Genomic DNA, 20,964 nt, shown 5'->3' on the forward strand with positions numbered 1-20,964 from the left:
CACCCGGGAACTTGGGGATGTGAAGGGCGAAGGAAGGAACAGAAGAGCAGGATGGGGATTTTATTGCTTCAGGACCAACTGGAACAAACCTGGGTGTTCTCAGAGCCAGGCGAGAAGGCAGCAGTGGCCGCCCCTGCCACCCTCTGCCGGCACACCCCTGCTCTGCATGTCCCCAGGTGGCCCCGCGGGAGCCCTCGGGGATCGCCTTTCCCTCTCAGGCTTCCCCGTGCTGGGGACCCCAGCTCTCTCTTGCCATTGGAGTTGGAACTGGGAGTCAGCTTCTCAAAGGGAGGAATTATCTGGCCTCTCCCCTCTCCCCCAAGTCCCTGGTCCCTACCCAGCGGGCCTGACACTGACCGGCTGCCTCAGTTCCCAGCTCTGCTCACAGTCCCATGAACACCCCGATTCTTCGTTTTCAGTGGCCTCATGCTGGGTCTCCAGACTCCCATCAGACCGGAATCAGATTACAGCGGGTCCACAGGTGGCTACATCGCAGTCACACCACTCTCAGCCTCGCGTCCTGGCGGGCGGCCGGGGGCAGAGGGCAGGCTGAGCTCTAGGCATGGGCACTGCCCTCCCCAACTCCACCAGCACCCCCTCTGGGATCGGCCCCTGAATCTCACTTTCACCAACACTGCACCCCAGTCCCCACCCCTAGGCTGTCACCTGGGAACCTAAACTGCAAACGGTGCTGAAATGGGTGCTTTTCTAATGAAATAGATCATGCATCTAGAAACGGATAAACATAATATTCAAACAGCCATGGGTATCTTGCTGTTTTCTTCCGACCTTTCTCAGACATGAGACAGTGAAACAGCCGTGTTCCTGTGTGAGCACCGCCGCCGTCCTCAGAGGAAGCACGCACATCTCGTAACACGGTGTCTGTCGCTCTCAGGCATGTTTTCGTACTTTTGCTGCATATGGATGTATCCAGAAACGATACAGGCTACTGTTTTGCATGTTTTCAAACTTTACACATATGGGACCATAATGTCCGCATCTTTCTGCAATTTGTTTTTCTACTCAACATTTGTCATGACGTGTCCAGGCGATTTGTAAAGCTCTGGGCCACGCATGCCCCTGTGGGATGGCATTCCATCCCTGGCATGTAAAGTGCAATTTGCTCTCACAGACATGGCTGCTGTGATGAGCCTGCCCTGCATGCATGCAAGAGTTTCCTTAAGAAACACACGTGTTGGCGGCCTTTTCCTAGCATGTCTGTCCCCCCAGCAGGGCACGTACGTGTCACTGTGTCCCCGGTGCCCAGCATGCTGGAGGACACATGGGGCTCAGTGGAGTTTGTTAAACTGAACAGAGTTGGCAGGAATCTGCGGGGTCATCTGTTCCAGCCCCTTCCCTTTCAGAGGAGGAAACTGATACCCAGAAGGGGCAAGAAGTAATCTAGTGGCAGAACTGGACCCAGAACCCCAACCACTCCCCCCACCCCACCCCGTCCTAGCCTGACCCTACCACACTCAGGGGGACTGGTGACCCTCAGACAAATGACCCAAAGGAGAGCGGGTAAAAGCAGGGGTACAGAGGTGCTAACGAGGTCACACCAGGCCAGCCGGCCTCCAGCTATAAGCCTCACACCTGGACAACCCGCCTCCAGCTATAGGCCTCACACCTGGACACCCCCCTCCAGCTATAGGCCTCACACCTGGACACCCCGCCTCCAGCTATAGGCCTCATCCTGGACACCCCTCCTCCAGCTATAGGCCTCACACCTGGACACCCCCCTCCAGCTATAGGCATCACACCTGGACACCCCGCCTCCAGCTATAGGCCTCACACCAGGCCACCCCGCCTCCAGCTATAGGCCTCATCCTGGACACCCCTCCTCCAGCTATAGGCCTCATCCTGGACACCCCTCCTCCAGCTATAAGCCTCACACCTGGACACCCCGCCTCCAGCTATAGGCCTCACACCTGGACACCCCGCCTCCAGCTATAGGCCTGGACACCCGGCCTCCAGCTATAGGCCTCACATCTGGACACCCCGCCTCCAGCTATAGGCCTCACACCTGGACACCCCGCCTCCAGCTATAGGCCTCACACCTGGACACCCCGCCTCCAGCTATAGGCCTCATCCTGGACACCCAGCCTCCAGCTATAGGTCTCACACCTGGACACCCCGCCTCCAGCTATAGGCCTGGACACCTGGCCTCCAGCTATAGGCCTCACACCTGGCCACGTCCAGAATGAGGCTGGGGATTCACAGCCCTAGTGCCAGGTGGACGCCTGCCCTTTGGGGTCTGCCTCCCTCCTTCTAGCCCAGTCCAGTGGAGGACCCCAGACCTGGAAACAGGAGGCCGGATGGCACGGCCTAGAGGTGACAAGTGGGCTCTGGGACCAAATGGCTTGTGTTGAGTCCCCACCCCATTTCGTACCAGCTGTGTGGCCTTGGGCGAGTTCCTTCACGCTCTGTGCTTCCTTTTCTTCCTCTCTCAAATGGGGAAGGCAATTCTACCCACCCTGCTTACCATGACGCTGGGGAAGGAACAAGTCAGTCTGTGCACAGCAGGCCACAGTGCCTGGCGCATGGCAGGTGCTGTGCTTTCATTCTTGTCCCTCTCCCCCCAACTCTCAATCACGGCAGGGGCAGTGCCAGCCCTTGCACAGCCTGGCCTCACCGCCCACGCTGACTCTACTACCTGGCCTCGGGCTGGGGGCTTCTCTGTGCCCCAGTTTCCTCATTGGAAAGGGGATGACAGCAGCTGTCACGAGAATAAAATGAGGTCAAACGACGCACCTGGGCCTCAGCAAGGCGAGTCCGTGAGGCAGCCCCACAGGCGAGGTCTGGCTGCTCTATCCTCCGGCGTGTTCCTGCTGGCGAGCCCGCATGTCCCCATCGCCACAGACACGAGGACACAGAAGACTGCCCACAACGTGGGAGGCACGTGGGCAGTGCCTGCGCAGCGCCTGGCCGCAGCCCTGCTGTCATGAAGGGCTTCTCCTCCGGGGAAGGAGGAGTGAGCGAGGGAGCAGAGCGAAGTCACGGAGCCTCTGTTTGCTCATCTGTGAATGGGGATAACTGTTCCTTGCTGCACAGAATCGTGATGAGAGTCGACGTGTGATATACCCAGTGCTGTAAGCTGCAAGCACGGTGTATTTAACTCACTAGAGTTCTAGAGAAAGACCTGTGCCGCTTGCCATAGATCCCCTCCTGCTTACACTCTGGGTGTGACACTGCGGGCCCTTCCTCCATGGGGCTCTCTGGCCAGCTCCACAGGTGCCCGCTGGAGAAGGGACAGGAAACGGATGGCCATGTGGGGAGGTTGTCTGCAGCCCGCCCGCCAGGCATGGCCAGCGCTCGTTCCCGGGACTCCAGGAGGCTGAGCAGGGGTCATGTCCAGGTGTCTGGGAACATCCTTAATCACTGAAGACCACTCCCTGAAGTCCTTCCAGACCATCCCCACTCACACCTTCAATGGCTCCCCATTCCACTAGGAACATATAGCTCAGTGCAGCTTCAATCACCCCCACCCTGAGCTCCCATCAGACTGGCTGCTCACCCCAGAGCTCAGCTTCAGTTCTCAGAGCGCCAGGGTTTCACCCAGTGGCCTCGTGGGTGCAGAGAAGGGCTTTGAAGCTCAGCTGCTCACCAGAGTCACCTGGGGCTGCTCACCAGAACCACCTCGGGGCTCTCACAAATACAGCTGCCTGTGTCCGACACCCAGGGATCCTGACTCGATTCTTGGGGGTAGGTCTCAGACAGCAGCATTTTGAAAAGCTCCCGGGTGAGTCGAGAGCCACGAGCTGAAAAGCGCTGCAGGAGCTGAGCCGCCGGGCCGAGTCCTCCTCCAGGACCTAAGGGCAGTGTCACCTCCCACGTGGAGCCTGACCTCATCGCAGAAGAGGCGGTGCCCTCTGTGTCCTCTTCACTCTGCCTCGTGCGGGGGCATCTGCACCCCAAGAGCACCCTCCCTGTTAACAGCAAGCCGCTCGAGGGCAGCGCCGTGTCTCCCACGCCTCTGCCCCCCGCCCCACAGCCCACAGGCCTCGGTAATAGTGACCGATCCAAGGCTGTCCATAGAACTCAGAAGACCGAGGCCACCCACATGGACCCAGAAGATGAGGGGAAATGAGGAACTGTCCTTTCTGTCCAGCAGAAAAGGCCAACCCCTGGACACTCACCAGACACACAAGCCGGCTGCTGCGGGCTGCCCCTGCCCACACATCAGGGGCCAAGGCAGCTGCCTCGGGCCCTGCTCCAGGCGCTCCGGGGGTCTATCTCCCCTCCGCAGTAAACGCTGTGAGTGTGAGTGCATAGATGGACATAGCCATCATGTGCAGATTACACGACGCACATTACTCACATATACACGCATGTCTTCACTGAGTGAGTTCCTCTGGCGGTGTGGGAAGGGGAATTTCTCCAAACCCTTTGATATCCCCAAGCAAAGGCTCTTGGGAATCACTGTCTACACAACAGCATCTTGTGCACAGGAAGTGCTCAAAAAGCATCTGCTAAACTAAATAATGAACTGAAAATTCACCAGCCGGTCGCTGCTTGTGCCAACACGGCCATTTCCATACATCCAGGGGACGAAGTCGGCATAGAACACAGCACTGCCAGCGACAGCCTGACGGATTCTCTGCCCCTGCCTGGGCGCAGGCCCGAGGGTGTGCATCTATCAGGCCTTGCACTACTGCCCCCCTAGGCCTATGTCAGGAAGAGCAGTCTCCAGAATATTCTAGATACAGCCCTTTCCTCTTCCTCTGCTTCACGTGGCCTAAGAGCCCACCAGACCGTTGCACAGAGGACAAAGATCATCCCCTGCCTGGTGACCTCAGGGCCCAGCGGAGCTGACCTCGGAGTCCACACTCCACCATTGTCCCCACTCCCAGCCCCTGCCACTCACTGCCACAGCCATGGGCCCCCACCCTGCCATCTGCTTCTCAGAAGACTCCAGAATTCTGGCAGATTCCAGGTCCCTAAGACATGGGGATTCAGATCTGCTTTGACCCTGGAGTGGAGGGAGGGATCTCTAGGTGTGAGAGGGAAACTTCCAAAGTTGAGGCCATAGTGAAGCTGGCCTCTGGGCCCTCCTGCCCCTGCCCTGGCATGCAGAGGGCTGCTCCCACCTCCACCCAGCCCAGCAGTCACTGCACAGGGGGCAGGGCAGCCAGTAACACACCTGTCTGAGCTCCTGAGGACCCTACACAGCAACACGCGGTAGAACACAAAGGCCAAGGTCAAAGCTTAGGGAGTGGGCTTCTGCCTGTGGGGTCACAGAGCTTAGCCTGCCTCTGCCTATAAGGATTTCTCATAATCCCAACCTTATGTCCGCAGCCCTAAAAGCCAAACTACCCCCAAGATGATAACAGCCAAGTTCACACTCCAATATGCTCACACCTAATGCTTATACCTACATGCTCACACCTAAATGTTCATTCCTGATGCGCTCACACCATGATGTTCACTCCTGATGTGCTCACACCTACATGTTCATTTCTGATACGCTCACACCATGATATTCATTCCTGATATGCTCACACCATGATGTTCATTTCTGATGTGCTCACACCATGATGTTCATTCCTGATGTGCTCACACCATGATGTTCATTTCTGATGTGCTCACACCGTGATGTTCATTCCTGATGCGCTCACACCATGATGTTCATTCCTGATGCATTCACACCATGATATTCATTCCTGATATGCTCACACCATGATGTTCATTCCTGATGCACTCACACCGTGATGTTCATTCCTGATGTGCTCACACCATGCCATGATGTTCATTCCTGATGCGCTCACACCATGATGTTCATTTCTGATGTGCTCACACCGTGATGTTCATTCCTGGATGCACTCACACCATGATGTTCATTCTTGATGTGCTCACACCTAAATGTTCATTCCTGATGTGCTCACACCTACATGTTTATTCTTGGATGCACTCACACCTAAATGTTCATTCCTGATGCGCTTACACCTACATGTTCATTCCTGGATGTGCTCACACCATGATGTTCACTGCTAGATACTCACACCTGAAGCTCACACCTGTGTACTCACATATAATGCTCACTCCAGGATGTTCACACATGTATACTCACACCTGATGCTCACTCCTAGATGCTCACACCTGTGTACTCACTCCTGGATGCTCACACCTGATGCTCACACTTGTATACTCACTCCTGGATGCTCACTCCTGTATTCTCACACCTGTGAACTAACTCCTGAATTCTTACTCCTGGATGCTCACACCAGTGTACTCACACTTGATGCTCACACCTGTGTACTCACCCCTGGATGCTCACTCTTGGATGCTCACACCTGTGTACTTACACCTGATGTTCACTCCTGGATGCTCACACCTGTATACTCATACCTGATGCTCACTCCTGAATGCTTACACCTGTGTACTCATTCCTGGATGCTCACTCCTGAATGTTCACACCTGTGTACTCATTCCTGGATGCTTACTTCTGGATGCTCACTCCTGAATGTTCACTCCTGGATGATCACAGCTGGGTGCTCACACCTGTACACTCACATCTGGATGCTCACTCCTGGAAATTCACTCCTCTTCCCTTCCTGGTCACAAGGAGATAATGACTAATCCTGCCATGTGTCTGTCTGCTCAGCACTAGGAAAAACTGAAACCTACATATAGAGAACCTATTTATTGAAAACATACCTATATAGGAAAATATAAGGTAACATGGAAAATATGTTTTCCTACATAGAACAAGTATGTATTTTCTAATCCTCTCTTTGAGGAAATTGAAGCTCAGACAGGTTCAAGGACCTACGTAGGATCATACGGTAAGTAAGGAGTAGGATCAGGATTTGACCCCACGTCCTTGAAGCCATAGCTCATGCCCTGTAGCTTTGCAACACACCTTTTCCACCAAAGAGGGGCTCCAAGCAAGCCCTGCTGATTTGGGGCATAACAGGAGCAAATGAGGACTTTATTCTAGCAGCCCCAGAGTCACACCCTTCTCTTCCTTTAGTCCATCCCCTTTACAACCAAATTGAGGGTCCATCGCCTGCTGTTAAATGTTCCTCCAGGCAACTGACGACCATAGTCTGAGTGCCTACCATGTGCTGGAGCAGCGAGGCTCCAGGCCTACGGGCAGGCGGACACAGATCCCCACTGCACCTGTGCAGGCCTCTGCTCGGGGCCATAGTCCTGTCCCCAGCGTGACTCCAGCTCTGGCAGCGAAGTCTCACTGATACGCAACAGAGTTCAAAATCACAGGCTTGGCAGGAAGTGCCATCTATACATAGCTCTCCCATTCTGTGGGCACCGCTGGCTCCTTCTGAATAAATGCTACTCTGCATTAAACGCCAGAACTCGGCAAGCAATACTGTATGTTTGCAATGAGACTGAGAACTAAAAGCAAGATGGATTCTGATGTGAACACCAGCCAAGCGAATGGGTTGTTGAAAACCCTATCATTTCCCTGCAACCCTTGACTTCACTAAACACACATTCTTAGCCCACAGCACAGTCAGGTGGGCATTAAACAACAACGAGGCCGCCCAACAATGAGTTATGTGTAGCATAACCTTCTATAAAGAATTCCGCTCTGATTCCAGGGTAACTTACAGAGGTGCCAACTTAACCAAACAACACCGCTTGCTCCCGCCTGCTGCCACGGCGTGATCTGGGCACCACGTTGGCCTGCAATTGTCTTACATCCGCTGAAATTTGCCCAGTGGGCGCTCTGGAAATGTAGTGCCTGCCATGGACTAAATGGGAAAGCAAAGCACAACACGTGCCCACAGCCAGAGGCACCTGAGTGCGCACGCATGCACACACACACACACACATACACATATACACACACATACACACACACATACACACATACACACACACATACACACACACATACACACACACACACACGTCTGCCTGTCTCAGGAGCTGCAGCGGATGCTGCCGGAGCCACCGACAGGCATGCAGATGCCAAGCATCCCACTGGCCAGGGCACAGGGAGGGTGTAGGCATCAACCCAGAGCCCCGGTGGCCCCTTCCCTGGCTGCGCAGCCTTGGGGAGACCCCTCCACCACCCGGGCCTTGGTTTCCCTGTCTGTGAAGTGAGGTCAAGCACATGTCTCCCTCGGCTGGGGTTGGATTCAATGCGATGCCTGTGAACTGCTGTGTAAGCCGAGGGACCTCTACACGTGAAAGGTGGCACAGGCAGCAGGGCACAATGTGAGAGGCGGCTCACATCATCTCCAAGAGCTCACGTCACACCCTCTGGACTCGGCGCCAGCTCCACCCCGCCCGCACTCTATGGCCCTGGGCAGGTGAGCAGAAGACTCTGTGCCTCAGGCTCCTCATCTGTAAAATGGGGACAATAATGGTGCCCGCTGCACAGGACACGTGAAGATGAAGGGAAACCACGCGTGGGAAGCCCTGAAGCAGAAGAGCTCAATGCTGGTCATTTATTCCCTCACTAACCTTATTCGACCACGATGATGAATTCAGGTTAGGCTGCCTGGCTGGGCAGAGAATCCCTTCGCCCCTTTGGAGTGCTTCCTTGTCATCTCTAACCTGCAAACCGGATTTTGTGTGTGTGTGTTTCTTTTTTTTTTTCTCTGTAATGCTCACCCAAGGATATTTTTCCATTGATTTTTAGAGAGAGCGGAAGAGAGAGGGAAAAATAGACAAAAATATTGATGTGAGAGAAGCACATTGACTGGTTGCCTCCCGAGCGTGTCCTGACCAGGCCTGGGCCAGGGAGGAGCCCATAACCCAGGCATGTGCCCTTGACTGGACTCAAACCCGGACCCTTCAGTCTGCAGGCTGACACTCTATCCACTGAGCCAAGCTGGCTAGGGCCAGACTGTGTTTAAGGCACGAGGAAGGAGACTTTCTCTCTGCAGCCCCAGGAAGAAAACAAGGCTGCCTGAATCTGAGGCCCCCTTCCCACCACACCAGCACAGTTGGGGACCGTCCTCAGGCTGGGCAGCAAGGGTGTGTCAGAGGGAAGGAGACTGGGCTTTGGGGACAAAGCTTTGGGCCCAAGCACGGCGGGCGGCGGTGTGGCCGGAGCAACCGGCTTGGCCTGAGTCACATTCCCTTTCCACCTAAGAATGGGGCCGAGGCCTCGCTCCCGGGGCTCAGAGGAGGTTAAAGGAGAGGACGTCGCGGAACTGCCAGGGGCCCTGCACACACGTGGATTAACCGTGCATTTCCTCCCCTTCCGCGCTCCTCTAACTGCGCAAGTCACCGGCCTCGCTGCGCCCGCCTCCCTGTCTGAAGCGGGGAAGGTAACGGTTACCGGGAGGAGCAGGAAGGCCATGGGGAAGCAGCTCACAAACGGTGAGGTTACGGAGAGGCTGGTTATTCACAGCCAGGGACTGAGTGCTGGGAGCAGGGGAGACCAGGCGGTTTGCAGAGCTGATCTTTGCCGTGTTGGTGGCAGACACACCCCTCATTCTGGACCTAAACATGTGTGATCAGGAATCACCCAAGGCACGAGTGGATGCAGAGATGAACGACACCACAGTCTCCCTCCTTCTGCCCAGATAGCTCCACGGCCTGTTTGAAATCAAAACACCGCTGTGGTCGCCGACCCAGCCCCTTGCTCATGGCTTTCTCCAGATCACGTTCAGGGGAGCCGTTCTCGAATCCGTGGCCCAGCAGCACTCGGCTCTCGGTGGCTGACCCCTGGCCACCCTGTGCTCTGCCTCCCCAGCCCCCAGAGGGGGCAGCAGAGCCCGGGTCAGGCAATGGCACGAAGCTGAGTGGCCATATCCCTGCTGGGCTTAGGCCGCTCCTCCATCCGAGAAGGCGTCTCTCCAGAGGCTTAATTTTCATCTACAGACTTCCATGTGTGACAGGTCTCATTGTCCCCGTTTCGTAGGTGAGTAAGTTGAGGCCCAGCGGACTCTGCAGCCCGGCTCCTCCCTGCCACGCCCACGGCCTCTTCGCGACCCGTCCACTCAGATTGCCGCCCAGTCTCAAGTTGTGCTGTTTTCTTACTCTGACAGTTTGCAGAATGTGTGTGTTCTGTGCGCTCATTTTTGTGAGGCATCATAGTACAATGCTGGGCGCAGGCAGTGGAGTCTGCATGGCGTCCGACCGCGGGCTCCCCCACCGACTCAGCCAACGCACGCGCTTCCTGGTGCTTCTGTCCGCTCACCTTCCAACGGCTGCGAGGATTAAACGAGCCCAACAGACAACATGCTCAGCAGAGCCTGGCAGCTTCGTGTGCGTTCACTATTAGTCACTGTGACCAGGCTGAGTCCTTTTCTCTCAGACTAGATGGGGCTTTCACGAGTTCAATGTCCTGGTGTCCTCCTCAGCCTTCTCCCACCACTTTTCACCCTCCGGCCGCGTCCCCGGTGCCCACCCTCCTCGCCTGTGGCCTGCGTGCCTTTGCCGGTGCTGCCGCCTCCACCGACACGCTCACCCCGCGAGAGCCCTGTGAGCTCGGGGCTGCCTCTGCACACTAGCCTCTCCCGGGGCGGTGCTGGGGCCCCCCAGACAGGCGCTCCCAAAGGGCAGGTCATGGTCAAGTTGGTCCCTCTGCGAGGCCCAGCCTGTGCTCAGCGCCCAGCAGGGGCCTTGAGCATCCATCCACCTCTCATTAGCACGGGCTGGCCCTCGCCTGCATGCCCCCTGCCTCCAGGCAGTGGGGAGCCCAGGTCCCCAGGTTTGCATCTAAACAGCAGAGTTGCAGGAGGAAGCCACAGACGGGGTCTCTCTCTGGGCACCTCTGCAGCGGCCCAGCACCACAGAGACAGGGTCCCCAAGCCCAGCACCGTGATGCCACCAGTGTTCCCTGTGGCCTCAGGGGCCTCCCTCCTGCCTGTCCAGTACCGCCCAGGGCAGAGCCTGGCATTCGGCACCGCTGTGAGCCACCGGCTATGAGCATGGGGACTGGGGGGGGGGGGGGGGGGTCTGAGTAGAACATAACCCTGCTCAGGGGGATCACACATCTGGTGGCGGGAACAGCACAGACTGTAAACTACCACAGGACAGAGTACGACCGTGTCTTGGGCAGGAACTGGTCACGTCCTGGGGGAGTTCAGGAAAGGGACCCTAGAGGTCATTCTGGTGATTTTTAAATCCATTCTTAGCAGAAACTGGGAAAGACCATGGAAAAGTCCTATTTGAAGCGGACTTTGAAAGATGGGCAGATTTTAGACAGGGAAAGGGAGAAAGTCTGCCGGTAAAAGAGAAGCCCCGTGAGTAGTTACAGTCACGCGCCCAAGAATGGGCAGGAAAGGGCAGGAGAGGCCGAAGGAGGCGAAGGGCTCGGTCGGGCCTGGGCTTCTTCCTGAGGGAGGGGTGGATTCACGGCCTGCAGGCCCGCCCAGCTCCGACAGCCTGGGACTCCGCTCATTTGTAGCCATGTGTCCACCCTGGTTCCAGGCCCACCTCCTCTCTCTGCTCTGCCACCCGCTCCGCGTGGATGCAAACTCCCGGGACCAAAGCAGCCTTAGGACCAGCCGGAGCCAAATGCAATCAGCAGGTCAGGTCTGCTTTCCACGCAGGCCTGGACCACGCTGGACTGCGGGCCTGGACCACGCTGGACTGCGGGCCTGGACCACGCTGGACTGAGGGCCTGGACCACGCTGGACTGCGGGCCTGGACCATACTGGACTGCGGGCCTGGACCATGCTTGACTGCGGGCTGTGCTGAGATCATGCATCCTTGTCCATCAGAGCTGACGGCATGAACCGAATCCTGAAGGTCCAGGTTGGACTGTCGCTGTGTCTCCCCCAGGGCCAGAAACACAGCCAGCACCCAGGAAAGCCTCCTGTGCGAAGGACTGTCTCGTCCATGGACCTTTCAGCTGGAGATCCACTGCCCCTCAGAACAGCAAACCTCTGGTCACTGCACACACACTTCCTGTCCCCACACGGTCCGGGAGCCGGGGACGGGCCGCCTCCTCTGTGGGAGCCGAGGACAGTCTAGAGAGGAAAGCCTGCCCTGGAGAGGCAGCGGGGGCAGAGCCGCCCACGGGACCCCAGCTCACACCAGCTGCCTGCTCGCTGTGTGGCCTTGGGCGAGGTGCTTCACTTCCCTGAGCCGCAAGATCCTCATGTACCAAACTGGGTGGGTGAGGGCCGGGGAGGGAGGACCAACACAACAGAAAACGTTCTCGCTCTTAAAGAGTTATTGTGAGGATGAGAGGCAACACGTGTGAACGTGCACACAGTGCCGACCACAGGTCTCAGTACAGGAGAGAGATCACCATTCGTCGTCTGGTCTTATGCTGTGGCAGGTGCTGTGGATCCGGGATGGAGAGCTGTAAGGGGTCAGGCTGCACCGTCCTGCAGCACAGGGACGGATAGGAACATCGCCAACAACAGAAGACAGGCGGAGTAAGCGCTGCAGGGGCGGAACCGGAGGGAGCAGTTCTGCCCGGGTCAGGTGAGGCCTCGCCGAAGAGCACACGTGACCCAAGTGTAGGACCAAGGAGGGGGAGGCATGCACCGGAAGGAGGGGACCGATGTGGCCCGGCGCAGCAGGCAGCAGGACCCAGAGAAAAGAGGAGCAGAAACCCATGAACCACATGGAACCCTGGGGCGACGGGAGGGGGATGGGCGGGGGCTCCTTGGTGCTCACCTCGGGCACAGGGGCTGCAGGCAGGGAGCACTGCCCACCTTCAGGAAAGACCCCTTGGGCCAGAGTCCTCCTCGCCCTGCCGCCCCCTCCCCAGCATGCAGGTGCCCAGTGTGCCCCCGCCTGGCCCTGTTCCCATAGACGAGGGAGCAGATCCAGGCTTGGCCTCCAGGGCAGCAGCAAATCCATCTGGCCCGCGGAAAGCCGTGTCCCAACCTCCCCGCCGGGGCCACCTCCGCCGCAGGATGCTGGGGAAGAGCATGCTGGGAAACTCCCGCAGGAGCCCGCATCGATATAATCAGGTCTGGTGGAAATTAAAAGCTATTAGAAACAGGGCCGGATTTATCTCTATATCCAATAACACGCATCGTAATGGTGAGCGTGCAGATGGGAAATGAAACCCGGCTCGGCTCACTGCAGGCCTTAATGGTGTGTTCGTGCGCAGCCCGGGCCTGTGACTTCCAGGCCGCCCGCTCCCCAGAGACCAAGTCCCTGGGAGGGACGGAAGGGGAGAACCCGCCTGCACAGGTGGAAGGCTGTACTCCTGCCCACACTCCTTTAAACAGCCTGAGGGAGGGAAGATGGCCGCTTGGAGGGAAGGAAAGGGGTGCAGGAAGGGGCAGGTAGCTCCAGAAAACAGCACTTTGGGGCTGGCTCTCCAGCCCCACAAACCCCTGGGACAGCACAGCCAGCACGCAGCTTAGAGTCAGAGGCCGGCTCCAGGAGCTCACCTGCGTGCCCTCCCCACCCACCCTGTCCCCAAATGTGGGCAGCGGGGAGGCCAGCCTGGGAACAACTTTCCAATGCACAGAGCTCGTGTAGCCCCAAGCCTCGAATTCCTGCCAAAGTCCCTTGGAGAAAACCTGAAGGCAGGAGCCTGGACCCACCCCTTCCTCCTAGGGCACCTGCTCTCCCAGGCCTGATTGGCCACCTCAGCCCCCCACCCCGCCTCCTGCCCTCGAGCACCTGCTCCTGCTGGCCCAGTGCTTGGTGAAGAAGCTGAGCCCAGCCTTGCAGAGCCAATGCCACGCTCCCTGGATGGGATGGAACTCCGGCTCCGGGTCCCTCCTTAACCCCAAGGCAACCTCATCATTACATCTCCCCTCAGCATGGCTGCCTTCCAACCCACCAGCCAACACAATCAAGCGCACACACAGTCCAGTGTGAGCTTGGTTGGCAGAGAATCCCACTTTTATGAAAAAATCCTATAAAGAATGTGTGTTTTCCAAAACGAAAGCAGGCAACGTGTGGGCCCAGGTTCCAGGCCCTCAGCTACAGAGCCCGGACGGCCCAGCCAGGGCCGCGGGCTCTCAGGGACGCCTCCCGGTGGGGGGATTGGATGTGTGTGCTTTGGGGAGTCTGTCCCTGGATCTGAACTGTAGCTATAAAGAGATCTCGAATGATAATGGAGGGGCTGCAGGGCTGAGCAGGGGAGGAAACGTCTCCGAGGCGGAAGGAGAGAAGAGAACGGTCCCGCAGAACCAAAGCTCCCAGCGGCCTGCAGGAGAGCAGCAAACCCACTGACCATTATGCCCTTTGGGGCCACAGCCCAGTCCCCACATGAAAGACGGCCCCAAAGCACCCACTGCAAGAGCCTCACCAAGTAAAGGGCCCCCCAGCTCGCTGCCTCCGGCTCCTGAGGCCAGGAGCCAAGTTCACCCCTTCTCTGCTCTCTGGGCTGGGCTGTCGCTCCCCCACGCCCTGCGCTCACTGCTGTTGCAGTGCCTCTGTCCACGCTGTTCCCCCATTCCTTCCCCTAACCGTGCAATCGGCCACCCCTGGACGTCAGTGGGCAATGCCCTGGGTGTGCCGGGGGAGGTGTGAGGAGCCAGGGAGTGTGGATGAAAGCAGTCCCGTCCCCCCTCAGGAAGTTCAGTCTCGCGAGGAACACAGACCCTGTTACGTAATAACACACATGCCCACCAGGAAGCAGCAGCACGGGCGGGGTGGGGGGGGGGGTGCGCTCCCCGCCTGCTGGTCAGCATTGCATCAGGGCCATCCTCGACGCTTCCCACAGACTCCAAACACTCCATGTAACGCTTCTCCTCCTTAAAGCAGTGAATCCTCCTCCTCATTGCATTACGGTTGGGGAAATTGAGGCTCTGAGGTGGCAAGTGACTTGCCCAGCTGGTAAGCAGTGAGTTTCAAGCCCAGGCAGTTGGGTCCTAAATTCTAGATCAGTGATGGCGAACCTCTGACACGCGAACTCATTTTTCGGTTGATTTTTCTTTGTTAAATGGCATTTAAATATATAAAATAAATATCAAAAATATAAGTCTTTGTTTTTACTATGGTTGCAAATATCAAAAAATTTCTATATGTGACACGGCACCAGAGTTAAGTTAGGATTTTTCAAAATGCTGACATGCCGAGCTCAAAAGGTTCGCCATCACTGCTCTAGATGCTTATTAATCACTGCATTCGACTCGGTTCCAAAAAGCCTTTCCTAAAAGCCAAATGGATGTTTCTCCCCTTCAGGAGGCCGAAGCCTCACTGCCCGCAGCACACAGGCCTTCACTGTGCCGCTCTCCCAGAGACACCTGCGCAGGTGCGGGGGACGGGGGGGGGGGGGGGCAGGCAGCTCCCTGTGCAGGTGCAGGGAGGGTGGGGGGGGAAGAGGGCAGCTCCCTGTGCATTAAGTACACAGGCTGAGAAGACAGGCCTGGGTTCGCCCTGCCCCTCTACCAGCTGTGTGACCCAGAAGAAGTTACTTTACTTCTTCGAGCCTCAGTTTCCTCTTCCGTAAAGGAGAGGATGAAGATACACTTATGGCATTTTATACGGATAAAATGAGATATTACATGAAAGTTCCTTAGCCCAGGGCCTGGCGTATAGGTAGCACTCAAAATTCCTTCTCCTCCTCCTTCTCCTCCTCTTCTCTGTCTTCTTATTTTAATGAGTATAACTTAGTCCATAAAGCGAGTGTGTAGGACTTTGAATCCCCTTCCGCCTGCCTGGTGCACAGACAGGACATTCAGTCCCCATCACTGTTGGGGCTTTGCCCAGAGCGGCCCGGTCCAGGGTCTCTCTGGCCTCACCAGCCCATGGTCGCTGCTGGCATCATCCCTTTAGGCTGTGCACCTGGTGCCTCATCTGGACACCAGAGTCCCGGCCTCTTCGTCCCAGACCCTGTGGAGCTGCACGTGGCCACCTGGCGGGGCCCAGCCATCCCTCCAGCACCGTCCGGGTCTCTGGTGTTCCCGCGCCCCCGTGTGCTGCCCACATAGGCTCTCGCCCCAGCCCAAGTGCACACCCAGCCTCTCCCACTCCCTGTGGTTTCACACGCAGGGGAGCAGCTGCCTAAGCGGCTTCGGACTCCTGTTCCACCACCAGTTCTGGGGCCAGGAGACAGGACGCCCTGCCATCTGCTCGCGAGTGAGAGGAGGAAGATGTACCAAGAGCAAGACACAGGTCATTGTCTCACAAAAAGGATGCTGCCACATTAGCAGTGAATGCCCAGGCGCCCGCCTTCTCCCAGCTGGGCCCTGGGACCACCAGACCCTCAGTCCCCAGGCCGGGCTCCACCCGAGGGGAGGGTCCGACAGGGGCCGGAGCCCCGGGCTGTGCAACGGCCTCCCACGGGGCCCAGGGCGCCGGGACTGGGAAGCCCACTTCTGAGGCTGTGTGCACAGAAGTCTGTCCTCCCCAACTCACCACACGCCTGAGCAGCCGCGTCACCTCGGGGGACTAGTGACGGACGTCAACGCCAAAGGGCACACAGTACCAGGCCAACCGCCTCCTTCCACAGAACGGAAGCCAGGTCCCAGGAGGAAGGAGAAGGGGCCGCCCTGGGCCACGGGGGAGCGGGGAGGTAGGGCGAGAGGACCGGTGTGTGATGAGGCCGGGGCATTTTGAGGACTGGAGTCCTCTCTTGGGGTCTCTAGACCTATTTTCCTGCCAAAAGGGAACCCTGACCAGGAAAAGGAGCCGATGCTGAAGGCTGCATCCCAGCAGCCCGACAGGTGAGCCTGCCACCTGGCATTCACCTCCCTCCCAGGGCCGGGGTGGGAGGGGGGGCAGCCGGGATTCTGAGGGGTCTCAGCTGCCTCATGAAAGGAGCCCCAGACGGTCCTGCAGAAATGCAAGCACGCAGGCCACACGCCAGCCTCTACGCCCCTCTCCCCACAACCTCCACAAACAAGCTTCCAGCCTCGACTCCGATCCTGAAGAGCAAGAGCGAGAAAAGCCCCAGGGTCAGGGGTCAGGGGCCAGGGCCCCACCCACCTGGCGGAGGCTGCTGGCACATGGCTGTGCACCTCCCACACGGAGGGCACCGAGCGGAGACCGAAGACACTTTGCCAAAGCATCACCAGAACAACAGCAAACTGCTCCCCAGAACCAGCTCAAGACCTCGGGGCGCTCAACAACCCACACGGCACCCCTGCGACATCGCTCCCTGCCCCCCGCCCTCCACCTGCGTGGCCCCGAGGGCTTCCTACCTGGGACGATGGAGACCGTGTCCTTCTCCCAGGACACAACTCTGACGTACTCCTGCACTGAGGAGGGGATGAGGCACTTGAAGACGGCCATGCTTCCACGCATGGACCGCTGATCCTCCACCCGGACGGTGTAGGGTTCCCTGAACACTGCGGAGAGAGGGGCCGGGAAGGCCTGTGTCACGGCTTCACTGGACACGGGGCCCAGAGAGGCCCCCAACTCCCTCCACACCCAGCCTCAGCCTCCACCACCTCTCCCCACCCTCCCACTTACCCGGTCCAGGACTCCCTGACAGGATTTTTAAAAGATATATTTTAATTGATTTCAGAGAGGAAGGGAGAGGCCGAGAGAGAGAGAAACATCAATGAGAGAGAATCATGGATCAGCTGCCTCTGGCACGCCCCCCACTGGGGATGGAGACTACAACCCGGGCATGTGCCCTGACAGGGAATCAAACCATGACCTCCGGGTTCATAGGTCGATGCTCAACCACTGAGCCACACAGCCAGGCCCTGCTGGGATCTTACTCCTGCCTGTGTGGCTCCTTCTTTAGCAAGCTCCCCCCGCCCCCCTCCGCCCCCCAGGGCAGCCCACTCTGCCTCTGAAATACCAGCCTTCCTTCACGAGACCACAATCCCACACCGGCTGCCCCACAGTCAGGAGCGCTAACAAACTGCACTAAATAGGAAGGACGCTGCGGGTGCCTGAGCCCTGCAGTGTGATCACCTTCAGCAGGGAGTGATATGAGGGAATATTCTAGAATTCACCTAAGGAAGCCAAACTGCAGTTCCCACATGTTCCTCGGCCCAGGGCGGCAAGAGTTTGGGGCACGGGGGCCATAAATTGCCAGATAAAAATGGACACGTGACCGCACAACAGATTTTTTGTTGGGTCTGGGCACAGCCACGCACTGTGGAAAGCAGTTTGGGGAAATGGAGGACATGAGCAGAACTGGGGGCTTGCTGCCTTCCTGGGCAGAATGGTTGTCGCTCTCTTTGTCTCTAGAAACGCAGCGTGCGGAGACATGGGCGTCTCCACGCTCCTCCAAAGCACAGCCTTCTTCTCTCCCCACCTAACACTGCGGACACCTGGGCCCGCCTCGCCCAGCCTCAGACCCTTCCTCCCAGCATGCCCTGGGCAGGCTGGTTCCGGGGCTGTAACCTGTAGCCACTCCATGTGTCAGGCCCATGGTGGACGGGCCCAGCCTTAGCGGGGCCCAAGGGGCCTGCCCTCTTCTCTCCTTGTCCTCCTCCACTTGGCCTCTCCGGGGGCTCCCTCCATCCTTCGACCCCTTCTCGGCCGAGGGGTATCCGGAGCCCCACTGCCTCCAGCCTTGTCCTCAGCAGGCACCTGGGTGGTGCCCTCCTGCCGTGGCTCTCAGGGGGACATCCCCCCCCCCCCCCAGCCCCTGCCCCCAGGTTCATCAAGAGCCTCTTAATTGGCTGTTTCCCGTTGGGCCCGCCCCCCCCTCCCCCTCAGGGCTCTGTTCCTTCCCAGCTCTGGCTGGTGGTGTGATGGGAAGAGACACAGCTGAGTGGGAGGGAGAGGGGTGGAGGGAGGCACTGCTGCTGGCTCTGTGGGGCCATGGGCCCCTCTTCCTGGGTGTGGCCACAGCACTGCAGGTGCGGGGTGCACACAGGGGAGACTGAGGGAAGCTGACCCTGGCGGGAAGCAGAGGGGAGGAGGAGAAGGGTGGGCTTGGGGCACAACCCCAGGATGGGCCGAGGGACCAGCAGAGGCCAGTGGTTAGGGTGTCAGACAGGCAGGCGGGCGCTGTCTCCTACTCTGAGCAGCTGTGTGCCCATGGAGGCTGGCGCCAGGCTGCAACCCCGCCCAGTGCTCCCTCCCCGCCGACCCCCTGCGTTTCAGGGGACAAAGGAAGGCTCCTGAAAGGCAACCCCACGGGAGCCCATAGACGAGGCTCTGAGCATGGCCCTGGGTTCTGAGATCACTCCCTCCCCCACCCAATGAGATGGGAAGAAGGTCAGCTGTTTAACGAAGAACTCCCCCCCTTCCTCGCTCCCCACACGCCTGGGCCCAGCTACTCGGCACCTGTACTTGCAATAGGCACTCACTCCAGAACCCTCCCTTGTGCCCCAGGGATGGTGCTCAAGGCCGGGACCCCTGAAGAGGCTACCAGGCCGCCTGTCCTCTCCCACCACAAGCTCTTCCCAGAAAACCACTCCCCAAGTTCCCTGCTTCCTTACAGTGGAGGCCCCCTCACAGCTGAGGCTGGCACCCGGCGGACAGGGACGTCCTCGCCAAGAGTATCTCAGCCAAGCCAGCCCGGGCCCACCTTACAGCTGAAGGTGACACCCAGCGGACAGGGACGTCCTCGCCAAGTAGCTGACCTGGGCCATGCCGGGCCTGCAGGCCTGACTCCAAGAAATGAGACTTTCTGTTTTCTCTAGAGAAGCCACCTGAGAAAGGCTCACTTCCTTGACCGATACTACTTCCATAGGCCAAACTCCTTCACTGCTAACAGTTTTCCACCACGAATTTCACCTGAATGGCTGTTCTCATGAGAAACACTGTCCTCTCACGGCTATCACCAGGGCGGATGAAGGGCAGGCAGCGTGGGGAGCAGGAGACCACAGCGATGAGATGCATGGCTCCCGCACAGCAGCAGGGGTGAATCCCACAAACAGAACGGTGAGCAAACAGCTCGAGAGAACACAGACTGTGGGACTCCACTTATTTAAAGTACAGACATTGGCAATATCATCAGGCAGGAGTCAGGACAGGGGCTTCTCCCAGGCCTGGTGATGGGAAAAGCATAAGGGGGCTTCCGTGTGACTAACTGCATATCCTGAGCTGGATATCAGTTAGACTTTGGGAAATGCATCAAGCTGCATGCGTATAATAAATGCACTTCTCTTTATAGATCTAATCTAATAAAAGAGAAACATGCAAATTGACCGTACCTTCGCTATGCCCCAAGCCACGCCCACCAGCCAATCAGAGCGACTATATGAAAATTAACCCAAGCAAGATGGCGGCCTGCAGCCACGGAGCTGGAGCAAGCAAGAGGCTTGGTTGCCCCCACAATGGAGGAAGCCAATCTTCCCGTCTGCCCTGGCCGGCTGTGGCCTCTGCTAAAGGCAACAAAGTTTCAATTATAGAAGCTAAATAAATCCCTGATACCTGCTTCCAGCCAGCCTCCACTGGGAGCTTGGGTGGCTGGGGGCTGTGGCCAGCCTGCAAACAGCCATCAGCCACTCACCCAGGCTGGCAGGCACCCCAGCAGGACCCCCACCCTAATCCGGGACACCCTTCAGGGCAAACCAGCTGGCCCCACCCATGCACCAGGCCTCTATCCTATATAATAAAAGGGTAATATGCAAACTGACCCTAACAGCAGAACGACTGGGAATGACTGGTCACTATGACACATACTGACCACCAGGGGGCAGACACTCAATGAAGGAGCTACCCTCTGGTGGTCAGTGCGCTCCCACAGGGGGAGCTCTGCTCAGCCACAAGCCAGGCTGACGGCTGCCAGCACAGCGGTGGTGGTGGGAGCCTCTCCCCCCTCCTCAGCAGTGCTAAGGATGTCCGAATGCAGCTTAGGCCTGCTCCCCCTGGCAAGTGGACATCCCCCGAGGGCTGCTGGGCTGCAGGTGGTCATGCCCTGAGTGGTCCCAGCCTGTGAGAGGGCACAGGCCGGGCTGAGGGACCCCCCTGAGTGCACACATTTTTGTGCACTGGGCCTCTAGTCTATAATAATAAAACTGTAATATGCTAATTAGACCGGACAGTCAAATGACCTTCCAGACGACCTTCTGGATGAAGCTGCAGTGACAGGGGCTAAGGCAGAGGCGGTTAGGGGCGATCAGGCAGGAAGGCAGGCAGGCAGAGTGGTTAGGGGCGATCAGGCAGGTGAGCGGTTAGGAGCCAGCAGTCCCGGATTGCGAGAGGGATGTCCGACTGCCATTTTAGGCCCAATCCCACCTGAACCAGCAGTTGGACATCCCCCAA

At 58.0% G+C, this 20,964-nt stretch overlaps 1 protein-coding gene across 1 annotated transcript in view; it reads right to left on the minus strand.

Annotated features, from left to right (window-relative positions):
* DSCAML1 (DS cell adhesion molecule like 1) overlaps positions 1-20,964 on the minus strand; it is a 328,142-nt gene that overhangs the window by 287,429 nt on the left and 19,749 nt on the right. Inside the window, exon 3 of the mRNA XM_070426135.1 lies at positions 16,989-17,135. Coding sequence (XP_070282236.1) covers positions 16,989-17,135 — 147 coding nt within the window. The remainder of the gene's footprint in view (positions 1-16,988; positions 17,136-20,964) is intronic.

This window comes from Myotis yumanensis, unplaced genomic scaffold, assembly GCF_028538775.1.
Source record: "Myotis yumanensis isolate MYYU_CA2020_CCGP unplaced genomic scaffold, mMyoYum1.0.hap1 SCAF_10, whole genome shotgun sequence".
In the NCBI taxonomy this organism is placed as follows: Eukaryota; Metazoa; Chordata; class Mammalia; order Chiroptera; family Vespertilionidae; genus Myotis; species Myotis yumanensis.